The 17,949-nt window shown below is 31.2% G+C and overlaps 3 protein-coding genes across 6 annotated transcripts; 2 read left to right on the forward strand and 1 right to left on the reverse strand.

The window, feature by feature from the left end:
- Positions 1-788: 788 nt before the first annotated feature.
- LOC115699830 (probable WRKY transcription factor 72) lies at positions 789-4,214 on the forward strand. 2 transcript variants are annotated; one of them, XM_030627375.2, is made up of 4 exons: positions 789-1,141; positions 1,401-2,048; positions 2,142-2,255; positions 3,029-4,214. In XM_030627375.2, exons 1-4 carry the CDS (start codon positions 1,076-1,078, stop codon positions 3,962-3,964), a joined length of 1,764 nt encoding a protein of 587 aa, XP_030483235.2. In that variant the 5' UTR covers positions 789-1,075; the 3' UTR covers positions 3,965-4,214. The 2 variants fall into 2 exon arrangements, with proteins under 2 accessions (XP_030483235.2, XP_030483236.2); XM_030627376.2 differs by having other exon boundaries at positions 1,011-1,141; positions 1,404-2,048.
- Positions 4,215-4,526: 312 nt separating this feature from the next.
- Positions 4,527-9,462, reverse strand: LOC115700675 (translation factor GUF1 homolog, mitochondrial). 2 transcript variants are annotated; one of them, XM_030628294.2, is made up of 11 exons: positions 9,049-9,462; positions 7,301-8,054; positions 7,051-7,207; positions 6,867-6,921; positions 6,441-6,508; positions 6,223-6,327; positions 6,064-6,135; positions 5,540-5,653; positions 5,278-5,418; positions 5,137-5,196; positions 4,527-5,052 (listed from the first exon to the last, which is right to left on the reverse strand). In XM_030628294.2, exons 1-11 carry the CDS (start codon positions 9,379-9,381, stop codon positions 4,887-4,889), a joined length of 2,025 nt encoding a protein of 674 aa, XP_030484154.2. In that variant the 5' UTR covers positions 9,382-9,462; the 3' UTR covers positions 4,527-4,886. The 2 variants fall into 2 exon arrangements, with proteins under 2 accessions (XP_030484154.2, XP_030484155.2); XM_030628295.2 differs by having other exon boundaries at positions 7,301-8,050; positions 9,049-9,186.
- Positions 9,463-10,844: 1,382 nt separating this feature from the next.
- On the forward strand, positions 10,845-17,474 carry LOC115700383 (protein IQ-DOMAIN 30-like). Of its 2 annotated transcripts, none has more exons than XM_030627942.2 (6): positions 10,845-11,078; positions 14,151-14,463; positions 15,262-15,459; positions 15,556-15,636; positions 16,110-17,082; positions 17,205-17,474. In XM_030627942.2, the coding sequence occupies exons 2-6, from the start codon at positions 14,188-14,190 to the stop codon at positions 17,234-17,236; spliced, it is 1,560 nt and encodes a 519-aa protein (XP_030483802.2). In that variant the 5' UTR covers positions 10,845-11,078; positions 14,151-14,187; the 3' UTR covers positions 17,237-17,474. The 2 variants fall into 2 exon arrangements, with proteins under 2 accessions (XP_030483802.2, XP_060958204.1); XM_061102221.1 differs by lacking the exon at positions 10,845-11,078 and adding an exon at positions 13,755-13,942.
- The last annotated feature ends 475 nt before the right edge of the window (positions 17,475-17,949 follow it).

Below are 17,949 nucleotides of genomic sequence, written 5' to 3' on the forward strand. Positions count from 1 at the left end.
TAAATCATACTTTTGAATATTTTCTTCGTTAAAAATTCTCCCAAACCATTAAATTAAGTTGATTTAAAATTTTTTGTCCAATTAATATTAACTAAAAAATATACATAAAAACTATTATTTTATTATAACTAATAAAAAAAAATGGTTTCAATCTAATAATTAGAATAATTAGATGTAATTGGATTAATAAGTTTTTTATTAAATTTTAAAAATATTACCCAACAACGGATACGTACAATCTCTAATAATTAATTAGAATCTAACTATATTTACATCCAATTTAATTTAACTGTGATTAAATATCCAAATTTTTATAATTAAATTAGATGAATTTTAATATGTTCAAAGTAATATTAATAGACTAGTTTGGATCTTAATCATACAAATTTTAATTTAATAATTATTATAAATTTTGTTGAACATTAATATACCTAGCTAATAACAATCCTATATATAAAACCCAATTGGGCCACCATAATATTTGTATACAATAGTTGACTGTTAACCACGTGACGTTTTTTCTTTGTACGAAGCTTCAAAGATATGGTACTATACATATATATATATATTTATATATATTATATGAAAATAATGAAGCTGAAAAATACAACTCAATATGTAAGCAAACTTGTTCGTAGTCTAGCTGGGAAAACGTTGAAATTGAACTTTTCCAAAACCATAATTTAATCATAGTTGTAATAGAATAGTACTCTCATGTATATATAATTAATTATATAATAAGAGTGTGTATATATATATATATGCATGGTTTTTATAGATTATTAGAGAGAGTTGACATTTTTGGTTGCCTGCGTAATATGGGCAATCGATTCTTTGATTTATTGAATTTGTGTATTTGTTTATAACAAAGTCTGAAAGTAGTGCTTTTATTTTTATTATAATAATAACAAAGAAAAGAAAATTGGTATTATATAGGTACTACTATATAGAGGCAATTAAATTAATAATGAGATAATATCGTTCCCATAATTTGTTGTAATATATAGCTTATATAGCTCTTTACAAAGAGTTGGGTTTGGTATGTGTGTTATTATATTAGGATCTTACTTCAAAGATGCCAAACTCTTATGCTTCTTCACATGATCAACATCTTCAAACCAATAATCTACTCTCAACAAAGGTAATTTTTTTTTTTTTTTAAATTTTGTTTACTAATAGGATTTTCCTATAATCTCTCTATTATAATCACTACTTCGAAAAGGGGTTTTTATAATTTTGTTTACCGAGAGAATTTTAAATAATTTATCTGTTATAATCACTACTTCAAAAATGGGTTTTATGTTCGATTTTTTTGCTGATTATTTATCGATAAATTTTATAATTTTGTTTACTAATAAGATTTTGTGTCTGATATTTTTTTTTTGTTTTGTTTTATAAAGAAGGATTGTGAAATTGAAAATACAAAAGCTGAAATGGGAGAAGTAAGAGAAGAAAACAAGAGACTAAAAACTGTGTTAAATCACATGGAGAAGGATTACAAGTCTCTTCAATTGAGATTTTTTGACATAGTCAAAGAAGTTGATCATCATGATCATGATCATGATCAAGATTTGAAGAAACCAATTACAATTATTACAAATTGTGATGATGAAATTGAAGAAGCTGATCAACTTGTGTCTCTTAGGCTTGGAAGGAGTCCAAAAAATATTACTAAAACCAATTTAATGATCAGAAAAAGTAGAGATGATGAAGATCAAGATCAAGATCATCAAGAGGAGTTGATAAAGGCAAATCTCACACTTGGATTAGGCTCTAATAATGATAATGATCAATTAAAGCAATTGAGTTCGGAGATTGTGATTAATGAGGCCACCCCAGATAATAGTTCAGAGTTATTATTAGAAGCAAATAATAATAACAAAATTCCAAATAGTATTAATAATAATAATAATAATAATAATAATAATAAGATGATTAAGAGTAGTACTTGTACTAGTAGTAGTAATAATGATCAAGATGAAGTAGTTTCACAAGCTCAAGTTAAAAGAGCTAGAGTTTCTGTCAGAGCAAGATGTGATACTCCAACGGTACGTATATATATATATTTATTTAATTATTAATTAGTTTTAATATATGTATGATTAAGAGATAATTAATATGATGATGATATTTTTGAACAGATGAACGATGGATGTCAATGGAGGAAATATGGGCAGAAAATTGCTAAAGGAAATCCATGTCCACGAGCTTACTATCGTTGCACGGTTGCACCATCCTGCCCAGTTAGAAAACAGGTACAATATGTTTTTTTTAATATTGGGGTGTTAATTTGGATAAAACAATCATTTATATGAAATTTATAATTTACTAGCAAAAAATATTATTTTTTGAATGATATCCAAAAAAATAAAATTCTTTAAAACTTTTCATTATAAACATATTTTTAAAATATAGTTATCAAATAAAAAACATAAATCAAATATTTTACTTATCTTTAGCTAGTTATAATTTTGGTTTTTGAGCTATATTTTCAGGGTAGTTTTTATTTTTATGGTTTTTGAAGTATAAGTTTGGAAAAACACAGTTTTTTCTAAAAAAAAAACATTATTTTATGGGAAAGTTTTAGAAAAAAATATATAAAATATGAAAAAAACAGTATCAAGTATCTAATTACTCTAATTATCAAAAAAAAGTATCTAATTACTCTGTTTACCATAAAATTACCTAGTTATCCTTACTTGATGTTCTTATTTTTTTCAACATTTTCTTCAATTTTTTCATAGAATAACTTTTTTTCTTTTAAAAAAAAAAATAACATATTTTTGTAATATATTTTGTTCAATTTACCTATTAAAAACCAAAATAAAATGAAAACTTAGCCAATTAATATGATTTTTTAAGGTACAGGTTAAACAATCTATGAATTGGGTGGCTCACTATTTAGTTAAGAGCTTTTATTCTACTACAAAACGATTTGATTTCGTAATGAAGTTTATACTTTCGATTATTTTTTTTTTAATTAATTAATTTTGTGCTTATATTTAATATTTATTAATTAATTGTTCAGGTACAAAGATGTGCGGACGACATGTCCATACTAATCACCACCTATGAAGGGAGTCACAACCACCCACTTCCGGTGACGGCCACGGCCATGGCTTCCACCACTTCGGCCGCGGCCTCTATGTTATTATCTGGCTCTTCAACCTCATCATCTAATCATCATGACCATCCATTTTTCACACCCAACAAAAACTCATCACCCCTTAACATGATAAATGGGCTTGTACAAAATAATAACAACTTCAATTATTTTGATCATACCCTAAGAACAAAACAATTCTATTCCTCTACTAGTTTATCTCCTTTGTTCCCAACTATCACACTTGATCTCACCACACCACAATTAACCTCTTCAACAACATCAGCTTTTGCTCCATCATCAAATTCAAGATCATCATCACTCCATAGTTTTGGGCCCACATCTGAGCCCAAACAACCACCACTTTGGGGTAATAATGTGGGCTACTTAAATTACGGCCCAATGTATTACGACAAAGCCCATCAAACTAATAATGGGCCTTTGAATCTTGGTGGTAATAAACAGGCCCAAGAATTCATTTACCAACGTTGTGCAGAAAAGATAGTGAGTTATAATAATAATAATCATAATCAAGGTTCATCTGCACATGAAACGTTGACTGAAACGTTGACCAAGGCTATAACTTCTGACCCAAGCACTTTCAAATCGGTTATTGCGGCTGCAATCTCGTCCATGGTTGGAGGTGGTGAAACCCATCTTGGCCGGAAGCAAGATGGAGTTGAGAAGTTAAGTCAACGGTTGACTTTGGGTGATGTTAGTACTAATACTTCTACTACAGCTACAACTGCAAATACTAATAATAATACTAGTAAGGCTGTTTCACATAATCCGTTGACTCTGCAGAATGGTCAAGGACTTTCTTCTAGCTACTTCAACAGATTGTCATCTTCAAACTTTTAAGTTTTAAGCTTAGTCTTGAATTAATAGATTTATTACATAATATAGCATTAATGTTGTTACATAAATATATATATAATATGTACGTATAGTGGTATTTGTATATGGTGTGGCAGCGTATCAACACTGCTTCATAATTGTTAGTAGTCTCATATATATATAGTTCCTCATGTAACAGTATTGAAACGCTACCACATTATATTATCACATAATATACATATATAATATTGATATTCTTACTAGTTTTTACAAATTTTTCTCTGCTTGAAGTTCGACGTTTCTTTTTAAAGTGTACCATCTTACATAACAAAATTATTAAAATTCAAGCAACGTTATCAATTTAAGAAACTAAATATGGTAAATGAATGAAGAAAAAGGTTGTTTAAATTTTGTCAAACAATCTGTAAATAAGACAACTTGTGTTGCATGACAGTTTTGTGTTGTGTTACTCTCTATTGTAATGGCTAAAAGAAAAAAAAATTAACGACACATTATTAAATAATAAAAAAGGTAAATTGATAACTACAAATTTGCTGAAATTTAAAAGCTAAATCCCATCACCAACTGCTTGATAAAAGAATTCTGTTTTTATTTTTTTATTTTCCAACATTTGGTCTCTGGTGAACAAAATTGAGTTACAATTTTATGTACACATAATCCTCATGGGTTATGGTCTGGAAAAGAAAAAAGTGTGGACAAAAATGAAAAGTGTATGTTGACAACATATGCTAGGAGTTCTTGGAGCCAAGGCACCCCTCTTTGCTTCTTTAATAGCTCCAAAATGTTCTATATGGCTTCTAATCTGTTGTAAAATCCTCATCATGAAATCTTTTCACAAAATTTTAGAAAATATCATCAAGCATCATACCGTAGCATGTAACTACTTGCAGATATGGCTGTTTGTTTCCTTTTTGGGCATTCCTTTCTATGAAACCTTAAGCAGTTGATGAAATGCTTCTTGGGGTATATCGACAGAACCAACACGTTTCATTCGTTTCTTTCCTTCCTTTTGCTTCTCCAACAGCTTCTTTTTCCGACTAACATCCCCACCGTAACACTTGGCAAGAACATTTTTCCTCATAGCAGAAATCCTAATAAAAGAATAGAAATAAGTAGCTGAATGGTCTAACTTGAGGGCAAAATCGAAACCAAACATTCTAAAGTGAAGAGCTTACGTTTCTCTTGCAACAACCTTTGATCCGATGGCAGCTTGTATAATTATCTCAAACATTTGCCTGTTCATAATAGAACATCCTGAGCAAGGACACCATTGACAAAAGAAGTAACATGTAACTTCTAATTACAGATAAAATTACCTGTCTATGAATTTCCTCAGCTTCTCCACCTGTTCACGGCCAACACGTTGTGCCTTTAAATTATGCACAATGCTTGCCATTGCATCAACTGGTTGACCATTTAACAGGATATCAAGTTTCACCAAGTCAGACTGCTGATATCTGTCAATTAATACCACACATAACAAGTGAACATTATAAATATATGAAGTAAAAAAGTTCCTCTGTATCTGATCTTGACAGGAAGCGCAGGTAGATGTGTTGAGAATAGTTAGACACTTACTCCGAGTCCTCGTAATCAAATGACGCATAACCTGATGTTATACTCTTCAATTCATTATAAAAGTCAACAACGATTTCCCTCAAAGGTAAGCGATATTTCAAGAAAACTCGTAGGCTGCATTTATATAAACAGAAGGGGGATTAATATAACACCTTCAGCTCAGCGAAAATTCATTGCATCTTTAAAAAAGATTTACTTTAATTCAAATCAAATAATACAGAAACTGAATGCTAAATGCACTCTATATTAGACTGTACTTTACACCATCTCTATATTATGTATGATATTTACATAATATTTACATGTCATGCATTAATAAAGGAGAGTGTAAAAGAATAGAGTTTACTTAGCACTACTAAAATATATAAATATATACAAGAGAAACTTTTTGAACACAAAGACCATAAAATGCTGCAATGTCCCCACTATTTATCATTCATTTATGACATGAGGAATATCAATGGAATGAATTAAGACAGCTGAACTTGTACAATAATTTCCTTTTTAATATCAGAAGAACTAACCTGTCAATAAATGTATACTCCAGCTGCTCCCCTCTCCGCTCAGAGCAAAGGGTGATAATTGGCCCCACATACCTTCAAGTTGGCAAACGAAAAAAGTCAGACAAGTAAATGCCTTGTATAGCCAATTAAAACTAATGCCAAGGGTGTATGAGAGCTTACTCACTAGGAATAATGATTGTAGCTAAAACTGTTGGTTCCCATGAAGCAACCACTCTTTGCTTTGGATTTGAGGGCAATGCGGCAGGATTTTGAACCGAAATTTTGCTACAACAAGAGCCAAAAGAAAGTTTGGTACATATTGTGAGTAAGAAAATATTCTAAGATAGAGATGTGAAAGTGGAAAATGCACAAGAAAGAATATATTATTAGTTACATACCTCCCATCAGCATACTCAAAAATGTAAGGAACAGTTGGAATTGTAGAAATAACATGAGCTCCGTATTCCTAAAATTTAAATAAACATATTTAAATTCGAAATATTTCTAAATCCAAAAAAGTGTAATTGAAGAAACAATTTTATGCGAATAGCCATCACCAAAAAGAAATTATGATCACAATGCCACATAGCAGGAAAAAGGGGACATGGATATAATAACAATGATCACTATTTTTCCAGGCAAATAGGTTTTTGTTTATCATTGCCGATGTTTGCAGTTATTATCACCATCCTTTTGATTTTTTTGTTTAAAAGGCTATGGCTAAGTAGGATACTAGATGATAGAAATTAAAAGCAAAAGCAAAATTGAAAAAAAAAAAAAAGGTGGGAATGGCATTTTCTCCATCAATACTTAATATTCTATACCTGCTCAAGTCTCTGATGAAAAACATCCATGTGAAGCAAGCCTAGGAAACCACACCTGTGGATAAACATAAGAATGATAAAAATATCCCATATGAAGTAAATGTAACAAGACAACAAATGATGTTTAAATTAACATCATTTATAAATAGTAATATAGTAAAATAGTGAGCTATTGGTGCCAAACCTGAAACCTAAACCTAGTGCTGTACTACTCTCTTTAGCAATGGAAACACTGGCATCATTACATGTCAATCTCTCTATCGCATGGTTAAGCGCCTCAAAATCTGATCCATCAGCAGGATAAAGACCAGAGAATACCATATGTCTTACAGGCTTGAACCCTATCATTTTTAAACCACTATTGAACTGTTAACAAAACATCCAATTATTTTTCATTTGATAAAAATGAAGAAAAAGAAACTGACTAAATATACCAGGAAGAGGCTCAACAACACTTTTGCTATGATGAAGGGTGTCTCCAATTCGTGCCTCTTTGGTCGAACGCATGCCACTCACAACATAACCCACTTGTCCAGTAAGTAGTATTCCAGTAGAAGTGAGTTCAGGATGCATGATCCCAACATCCAAAATATCATAAGATTGGCCAGTGGATACTGAAGAAATCTTGTCCCCTTTTCGTAACACGCCATCAACAACAGCAACATGGCATATTACTCCTTTGTATTCATCATAATATGAATCCAACAAAAGCATTCGTAGAGGTGAATTGTGCACCCCAGGAGGAGGTGGTATACGCTCAATGACTGCAGGAAGTATGTGCTCAAGACCAATCCCAGTTTTCGCAGATGTTAAAAGAGCATCAGCAGGGTCAAGATCAAACATGGACTTTAATTGAGCTATAACACGGTCAGGATCAGCAGTTGGCTGATCAATCTTGTTTATAACAGGTATTATAGTTAAGTTAGATTCAAAAGCAAGATAAAAGTTAGCAACAGTTTGTGCTTGAACACCCTGTGCAGCATCTACAACCAAAAGGGCTCCTTGGCAAGCTGCTAATGACCTTGAAACTTCATAGCTAAAGTCCACATGACCAGGTGTATCAATCAAATTCAACAAAAAACTTTGTTCCTCTAGCTTATTATCACTACCAACACCAAGACTAGAATGGTGGTTGTAGAACATGGTTGCCGTCTGGGCTTTCACAGTGATTCCTCTTTCTCTCTCTACCTAAGACAATCATTACAAGAAAATGAAAAAAATGGTCTCTTGGATGAAAAGGGCTTGAAGAGCAAACTCTTTCGAACAATGCTAATTACAACTTCTTAGTAAATCTCCACGCCCGAAATCACATTCCAAAATATTTTTCACCATGTCAATATTTGTCATAGTTATCGTTCATGCAGATTTTTGAAAAATTTGGAATAGTTTAAGTGGCGTTTGGTAACACTTTTTTAATCAGTTTTCTGTTTTTAAAAGTGAAAAAGTGAAAATATTTTTCAAAAACATGTTCTATAAAACTGTTTTTACTTTTTAATTTTATAATTAGAAATCAAAATTTTAAAAACAAAAAAAAATCACTTTCAATATTTTTTTAAACAGTTTTTTTCATAATCAATCTTTTAGATTACGACCAGACCCGGATCAAATCTCCTTCCCGCGACCCTGGCACTGAACCCGGCTTCTGATCTGAACCCGAATCCGATTTCGGACCTAGACCCGACTTAAATAAAATCAAAAAATAAAAATAAAAATAAATTTTACAGAACACACTTTTGTTTTCTGTTTTTAAAATTGAAAAACAAAAGTTGTTACAGAACGCATTTTTGTTTTTCAAAAATAAATTTTTTAAAAACAAAAATTTTACTTTCATTTTGTGATTAAAAAATTGAAAAACAAAAGTGTTACCAAACAGCACCTTAAAGTATTGAAAATAGAGTTATTGACATTCAAGTTTACGATGAGTGTTGAAAAAAAAACTTAAAATCTATTTTCGACACTATAGACTACTTGAATTTTTTCAAAAATTTACAGAAATAATATTGCACCTATAATGAACTGTTATGGAAAAAACAAATTTGAAAAAATATTCACAGTCCTCAACCCCTTTTATGTTCATTATCTACACCTTACTATATTGCCCAAAATCATCAAGTACTTTATCATTACATACGAACTACGAACGAAAATACTGAAACAAACCCATCAAAGGTGGGATAAGTACCTGCAATTTGTCGAGGTACTGAGGTTGACCCTTGCCTCGTTTAATGGTCCCAGTGAGCTCCAAAAGCCTGTCAGCGAGCGTAGACTTGCCATGATCGATGTGGGCAATAATAGAAAAGTTCCTAACCCTTTCAAGAGGGTACTGGTTCAAATCTATCACATTTTCTGTGCTGTTTTGGCGAGAATTAGAACAAAATGTTTGACTCAATCCAACACGGTGGTGAGAATTCAATCTTCCGAGAAATGGGTTACCTCCAAATAATGAGGAATTGTGCAAAAGAGACAAGTACTTAGATGATTTCAGAGACTTTGAAGCTCTTCTGAAAGAACCCATTTGGGGTTTAACGAGCTGTGGGACAGAAGAAACTCCCAGCGGCGAGGAAGCCGAACGCAGAAGTTTGTACTTGCTTTTACCGAATCACGCTGATTTCAGCTCTTGCGAAATTACGGGCCTGGGGTGAATCTTATTGGGCCACAGGCCCAGGGTCTGAAAATGCCGGGCCCATACAAAAATCTGAAGAAATTTACACAAAACTGAGTTTTGTAGAAGGAAAATAACATTATTTTTATACTATTGCAACATTATAAAATATAACGTGAAAACAATATCTTTTATAAAACAACTTAAAAACAACAGTCAATAAAAAATATAAAAAAGTTTAAAAAAATATTCCATAAATTTTCTTTCAGGTTGATTGTAGGTATTTTGAAAATAATCTCAAAATCTTGAGTTGGAGTATCTTAAACCCAAGATGAAATCAAACTAAGTACTAGTTTCCTATAACATTTCTCAAATCAAATGTGCTAATTACAAAAGAAAAATGAATAATTACATAAGACACTATTTTTTGTAAAATATTTACATTTTTACGTTCAAATAATTTTTTTTTTATATTTTTACGGTTTTCCAAAAAATAACACGAAACAACATAAAATTAACAAAAAAACAACATAAAAGTAACATGAAAATAACAACAAAAAAACAACAAAAAATGAACAAAATTTCAACATAAAAGACCGTATTTTATGTAAATAAAATCAAAAAAATCGTAAAAATATTTAAAATTCCGTGAAACCGTATTTTTATTATTTTTTTTGTTATTTTTGTACATTTGTGAAATTAACCAAAAGAAAAAAGAGCTACAGGCCAATTAATGGATTGTTGAACAAAATGTAAAGAAAAATTGCTAAAATTATTCAAAAGACTCCTATAATTACGAACCAACAAATCGAATTCTAAAAACATATACAAATTACTCTCAATTGCTTATACACAAACATGCGTGATAGCACGTTAAATGGTAAAAGAAACGGTTTATTATTAGCGCCCTAAAACTACTAAGAGCATTCCAAGGGTAGTATTTTTAAAGAAGTTAAAAATTTACACATTATTTAAAAATATAATATTTTATTTTATTTCTCTTTCGTATTATTTTTTGGTACTCTTACTTCTAAAAACACTCAAATATATAACACTTTTTAAAAATACTATAATTGTGATTTCACATATTATTATTTAATATATTTCTTAATTTTATAACTATAATAATTTTTTATTAAAAAATAATGAATAGTATTATGCAAATTTTTAGAATGACATTCTCTTCCCTCTAAGGGTATAACATTTCAATGTTTTGTCACATAATATGTTCAGCTCACCAAGTATTCTTTGAAGTTTTACCATTAGAGATGCGCCAATTAATCATATCAAAGAAATCCACGTCTATATAGGACACCAAAGAAGTCTCATAATTAATAAGTATATATATATACAAAAGAAGAAAGTAATGATGATAATAATACACATATAAATTGTACTACTAAAACAAACAATTACGTGGTTGAAATAATCATGACAATATGTAGTAGTGTGTGAAGAAAGAAACCAGTACTAGTTCCGGCCAGTAGTAGTAGTGCCTACATACATAGATGCTACTCTCTCAGTCTCAGCCAAAAAGCCTGTGTGTGTCCTTGTTTTGACCGTTGGAGGCATCTTGTCTATCAATTGCTGTACAAGTACTTGAAGATAAGGTACGTACTTAGAATCCAACATAAGATAAGATCAATTCTATATATCAACTCTTAGATTCTCTCCTATAGCAAGCTGGTGTGGTGGTTAAAATAATTTCTCACCCAAGATCAGTAAAAAAAAAAAGTTATAAACACTATGTTCGGTAGGAGAGACACAATATGGGGTGGAGGGAGAGTGACATCTTGTTTGGTACGAGAGAGATGAGTGAATATTTCCCTTCAAAATTTAAAAATTTAATCTCTCCATATTTGGGAGGAGATGGTAGAAAAACACAAATCAAAATTTATAAAATATAATAAAATTCAAACGAATTATTTTATAATTTTACTAATTTTTTTTTTAATTCTTCAAACATTACACCTAACATCAAACAATCAACTATTATTTCTATGCTTCCTACTTTCCGTCCTCTCTAAAACTTTCCAATCCATGGAAGAATTATTACACTACTCAATATGGTTTTAATTTTTTTCTACTTAAATTAACCTTTTTTAATGACATTTCTTTTTTTTTTTCCAATTATTTTAAGGTATTTATCATGCCATGTATATGTAAATTTAAAATTTAAAATTAATATTTAATCTTTAGATAAATTACTCACCAAAGAACTTTCATCAAGATAGTTTTTTCATAAAAAAACGGATTTTGATTATATAAAAGTAAAATTTATATACAACCTTTTAAGTATTTACCTATTCGACGACAATTGGTTAGAACAAAATTCACCAAAGATTTTTTATGAAGAAACTAATTTTTTCATCAAAAACTAATTTTTCATTAAGAAAAAGTTTTTAAGTATTTTTATGATATTTTTTTTTTTATGTATAATGATTTATCCAATATTTTTAAGGATTTTTATTTTCATTTGTATATGCCCTTCATTTTACTCACTGTTTTCCCTACCAACAGAGCCTTAAAAGTGGCAGTTGTTTGTGTGTATCTATTGCAGCCCCTATATGCACGGTGTCGGTGGCTCATAAAAACAACAATCAATAATAATGAAAATCATTATTCCTCTTTATCTTAATTGTCTTTCCACTCTATTATTTCTTTTACTTTTGGGCGTTTCATCATCAAATCATGCGAAACCCTTTATTAAATATTTTCATTCTGTTTTTTCTATTTTCTACAACAAAACATCAAATGACTCTCTCTCTCTCTTTCTGTGGGATAGAAAAATGAAATGATTATAAGTTGGTGAAGTTATTTGTTTTTGCTGCATTATAATTTATATATGTTTCCAAGAAAATCCAATTGCTTGTAGTGACTATTTTCAAGTACTTAATTATATATATATAGAGAGAGAAAGAATAAAGACTCCATCATATATATCATGTGGGTGCAATTAAAACAAAGATACATAATAATGGTAGGACATGATGATGAGCCGTCTCATTTAATTTGAAAGCTACATATTATCATTTCCATTATTAATTTCTGAATTATATATATATAGTTTTTGATAGTTAGTTGATCATAATAAATTTACATTGAAAGAATATTAACTCTCATTTTGGATCCCAACTTTTATTCCACTCTTTATATTATTACACTAAAAACAAAACTCTGATCTTTACATACTCTTCCAAAAAAACGCAAGTACGTAGCAACTTCTCCTATATATATCGTACGTTCAGAGGATTAGGTATGCAATGGTTATGGCACCCTTCATTTCTCTCTCTATATATATACTGTTTGACACGTGGAGTATAGTGCATGTATGTTGAACCTGAAATAATCAACATAAATTAATTTAATAACTGTAATAAAATATCACTAAATATAAGTACTATTGCATTAGGGGCGGACCCACATTGTAGCGAGGGGGGCAGTCGCCCCCCTGAAAAAAAAATCGAGAAAAAAATGTATATGTATTTTACTTAGTTACAACATATATTTGTATTAAAAGATGATATTTATAAACATAATAGTAACCTTGGTGTAATGGTTAAGGTAGTTGGTAAATAAGTTAGAGGTGAAAGGTTCAAATCTCACTAACTACACTTTATATTTTCTTTTTAAATTTATTTATGCCCCCCTCACTTTAAATTCTGGGTCCGCCACTGATTGCATAGTAATGCTTCGTATTGGACAAACATTCCTGAGCATCAACAAAATTTACTGTGTTGCCTAATATTATATTGATATGATCCATTATAAGTAATTGGTGATTTATTATATTATTTATTTAATCAAAATATATGAAACTCAATAATAAATTTACACTAATTAATAATATATTACATCAAATTTTCATTGTGTTTGACACCTTAACAACTCTTAAGGTCTAGTCTTAATTTCCCTTTTTAACATCCCATTTCAAGCTACAATAATAACGAACGAAATGAGCTACTATTGAGTCACATTATTGTCGAGAGAAAACACTACGATTTATTTATTTAGCATTTTATGAGCTGGAATAATTACTTAATTAAAACTTTCCTTATCTAATTTTTACGTCTATAAGTTTACCTCTACAGGCATAAAGTTGACCAAAGTCTAGTCTAGTGAATAATTCACACAATTGAATTTTTCTCAGTAACTGTAATTGACCAAATAAAACATACACTGTTCTCTAATTTGAAGTTTATTATTACTATTTAAAATGTTAGTGACAGTAGAATAGAGCCAAAGGGCTGGATTGACCATGCCAGAGCAGACTAGGCCTAGCTAGTGGGGTCTACACTAACTGAGCTTGCTCGTACATGTGACACATCACATTAGCTTTACTACTTAAATGAGAAATTCATCAAAATCTTGTCCCATACCACATCAAACTTCATCATCATCATCTCTTATAATACTTTTTCATTCTCTTTTCTCTTCTCTGCCCATGAAGAATCTTCTCTGTTGCTAAAATAAGGTACTCTCAGATCTCTAGAAACAGTGTTTGTGTGGAAATGTTTAGATTTTTTGCTTGCTTTTTATGGAAAAAATTTGTGTACTTGTCTCATTTATATGTTGGAGTTCTTACTTGGATTATTTTCTGTCAAACCAGAAGAACCATTTTTTTAGCTTTCAGTTTGTGACAGGACATGATTTATTTGATCAAATATTAACCATGCATGCAGGGTTAAGAAAAAGAAGGAAGAACACATAATTCTTGCAATGGGAAAATCTCCAGGAAAGTGGCTCAAGAGTCTGCTTTTTGGGAAGAAATTACCATCTAAATCAAAACTTCCAAAGGAAATCTCATTTAATAGTAGTGTCAAGAAAGCAACATTATTACCAGAGAAAGAGATTTCCCCTGCATCCAAAACGGTATCGTTTAGTGACATGCCATGTTCCATCAGAAAGGGAGAGAAGCCAAATGAGTTACAAACAGAGAATAATAAGCTAAAGCAAGCTGCTACAACGGCACAATCAATTATCAGAGGCTATTTGGTAATAATAATATACCTACCCCTTTATTCTGTATGCTCATTTATCTTTAACAAAAGTAATTTTGAAGTGCTTTTTTTCACTTTATGCTTAAAAAAAAAGAACATAATTAGATAAATCATAACTTTTAAATTTTATATGACTCTCCCCTTTTAGTTGGTGTGTGTGGCTTTGGTATTTGTTTGTGAGTGTGTATGTGTGTGGTGTCGGTAAGAATTTAATGTGGTTTGGGGCCTTTATTTGTAGTGATGTTTTGTATATCTAGGACCACATTCTGTCTTGTCAAACATCTAAAATTGAACATAACGTAATTGGGTTTCTGATTAGTTATTTTCACTTGCTGGATTCTATTTACTGCTTTGTATAACAATAACATGATCTTTATATAAAAAGCACGGTCATTTAACTAAAGAGTGTCAATTTATTTATGTATGTAAATATTATTAAAGTACTAGTAGGGGCCTCATTATTTAGTATTAAAGAAAATATAATTTATTTTTTTCTTTCATTGTCTATGCGGATCTAGAAATAAGTTTCAAAACAGTTTCTAGCGATTATTCAAAAAAAAAAATTAAAAAAAATTGTGATAAATTCTGATATAATATAACTATATCACACACAATCGAAAATGTCATATCACAGTCTAGTTATTGATATTTCAGTTATTTAATTAATTATACTGTGTATGATTCGATATTTAATTACAATAATAATAAAATAACACGTTAAGTTGTACTAAAATCAATATAATTCTTATTGATTTGAATTCACTTTTGCCTTGCTCTCCCTCACTAAATGTAGGCTCGGCGTTCCTTTGGTGCACTCAAGGGGTTAATAAGGCTGCAAGCACTAATTCGGGGACACTTGGTTAGGAGACAGGCTATTGCCACCTTACACTGTATTCAGAGGATTGTTCGAGTTCAAGCATTGTATCGTGGCAAAAGGGTCAGACTAGTCTCACACATTGGTGCCCAACTACATAACAAAACCACTACAAAAGTAATAACACAATTGAATTCATTAATTGTCTATAATGTTTTTATTTACTTCTTATTTGGTTTACAGCAATATTTGTTCGATATTTCCTTTTATCAGGATGGTACTCTGGTGGGGCTCCCTCGACTGAAACTTACACCAAGGCCAGATAGGCTAGCATCCAATGTCTTTATTTGTAAGGTAAACAATAAGCAATTCGATCAATATTGTAGATACTTTATAGGGTTAATTTATAGTACAAGGGTATTTCGGTAAATTTTTTATCTATTTTAGCATTCAAAAGAGTTTTTAGTTTAATTTTTTTCATAAAATTATTTTGAATATTATAAATAATTTACAGATTATCCTAAATAATTACAACATATGCAATCATAAAAAAAAAAAAATGAGACTAAATTAAAAAGATAAGAATATCTACCAAGACCACCCTTTAAAGGGGTATACTAGAGAAATTTCCTACTCCATATACTATACACCATAATATTGAAGATCTCGTGAGAAGTAATTGTGCATTGAACTATTGCTGCTGTTTCATTTTATGTCTTTCTTGACCTTTTTCAGTTTGGTTTGGATGTTGGTGTTTTTTAATGTTCACGTGAAAAATGTAAATAATAGCACTAATGAATATGTTATTTACACTCAATATGTTGAAGCTTATTGCATCATCACCAAATGCTAAGCCTCTGCTCATTCATTATGATCCAATGGAGCCAAATTGTGCTTGGCAATGGCTAGAACGATGGTCTTTTTCCAACTTTTGGGAACCACTTCCACAGCTACATCATGCTCTTGAGATAAGGTCTAAGATAAAGCAAGGTAAAATACAAACCAAGGAAACCGAATTAGGCAGAGCAAAACAAGCAGAGGGGAAGGTGTCACCTGTTAAAAATAGGAAACTTCCATTGCATCCTAGCCTTGCATATGAAAAACAGATCAACAAGCCAAGAAAATTGGAATTTAGTAAAGAGGAATCAAAGCCTCTAAATGATTTGGAGAGGGTTAAGCAAAATTTGCGACGAATTTCGGGTTCAACAGCAGAATCCGTAGCTGAGAAGCTCAAGCCTACTCCAACAACATTGCCAACCATTCCTAGTTCTGAGATTTCTGAGAAGAGTGTTGTGAATTTGATTGAGAAAACAAGTGAGTCATCTGAGGTGGAAGTTCCTCCAAAACAAGTAGTTGAGAAGAATGAGAAACTTGATGAGCAGCATGATGATGGTGTTGAGCCAATTCCTATTAGAGATGTTGAAATGGTTGAAGATACATCAATAGAGAATGAACATAAAAATAACTTTGAGATTGAGAAAACTAGCAAGGACTCCCAAAAAAACTACAAGAAAAAGGTTCCTACTAAGGTGGAATACCAAGAGAATGTCCCACAAAGAAGCCCCACTTTGCCAAACTACATGACTGCAACTGAATCAGCCAAGGCAAAACTTAGAGGACTTGGATACCCCCGGTTCGATGAAGATGAGGTCGAAAATCAAGGCTTTGTGAGGCGGCATTCCTTGCCTTTGTATACTAGCGGTAACTCGAGCTTGATCATGTCTTCGCGAACAGAGAAAAAAGTTCAATCAAGTTCCAGAGGAGAAAACAGATCTGTATTGTCCTCCACAGATGGCCATGGTAACACCCCTTATATTTTCTCCAATTAATATACTCAAATTGGTCTTATTGCTTAACTTGCTAACTTGTCACATGGTTCACACTTCTTCTTGACCAATTTTTATCTGTTTTCCCAATTTCAGGGAAGGGTGTACGGCCTGGTTGGAGGAGGTGAGTGAGCTGAAATCCGGTATGAGACACTAGAAAATAAATGAGTGTGGAAGAAGAACAAGTGTATGATGAACTTTGGGGGTGTGAGTTTTAAGTATATGTACTTGATTTTTCTCTAGTTTTTAGTCCACTTGATTTGATTGTGTGCTTGAGTGTAATAATTTTAATTGTTTTAGTTTTCTTGAAATACTAATCAGTTTGTCTTTAATAACCAACATGAACAATTATAAAACAAAAATAAATGAACGAAAACTCAAAATCAATAAATAGAGATAATGTAAGAAAGTTCAATTATTTCTTAACCAAAATATACTTTACTAAACACAGAAAGTATAGAGTGACTTTCCTGCTGTATAGTTCCTAGCAAATCCAACAAATACCATGTATTTATTTCCAAGGTGGATGCATCCGTTGCTGACCGAAACGCCGCCGTATATGGTGGCTCCTGTATCGTGTGACCATAGAATTTTTCCAGTCTTGGCATTCATTGCGTATAAGGGTCCTTGTGAAGAAGTAGACCCTCCAAAAACAACACCATTAGCTACTGTGATAGGACCAGAGGCTGTAGCATTTGAAGGATCAGCTGTGGACCATAGTACATTGCCGCTGTGTGCCTCCATCGCCACCCATCCTCCGGCGATGCTGATGTTTTCGGATGGTTTGATAGTGAAATTCTTCTTTTGACTGTTGGCAATGTTAGTGTAGACACTCCTTTCA

The sequence above is a fragment of the Cannabis sativa genome, chromosome 8 (assembly GCF_029168945.1).
Source record: "Cannabis sativa cultivar Pink pepper isolate KNU-18-1 chromosome 8, ASM2916894v1, whole genome shotgun sequence".
Classification (NCBI taxonomy): Eukaryota; Viridiplantae; Streptophyta; class Magnoliopsida; order Rosales; family Cannabaceae; genus Cannabis; species Cannabis sativa.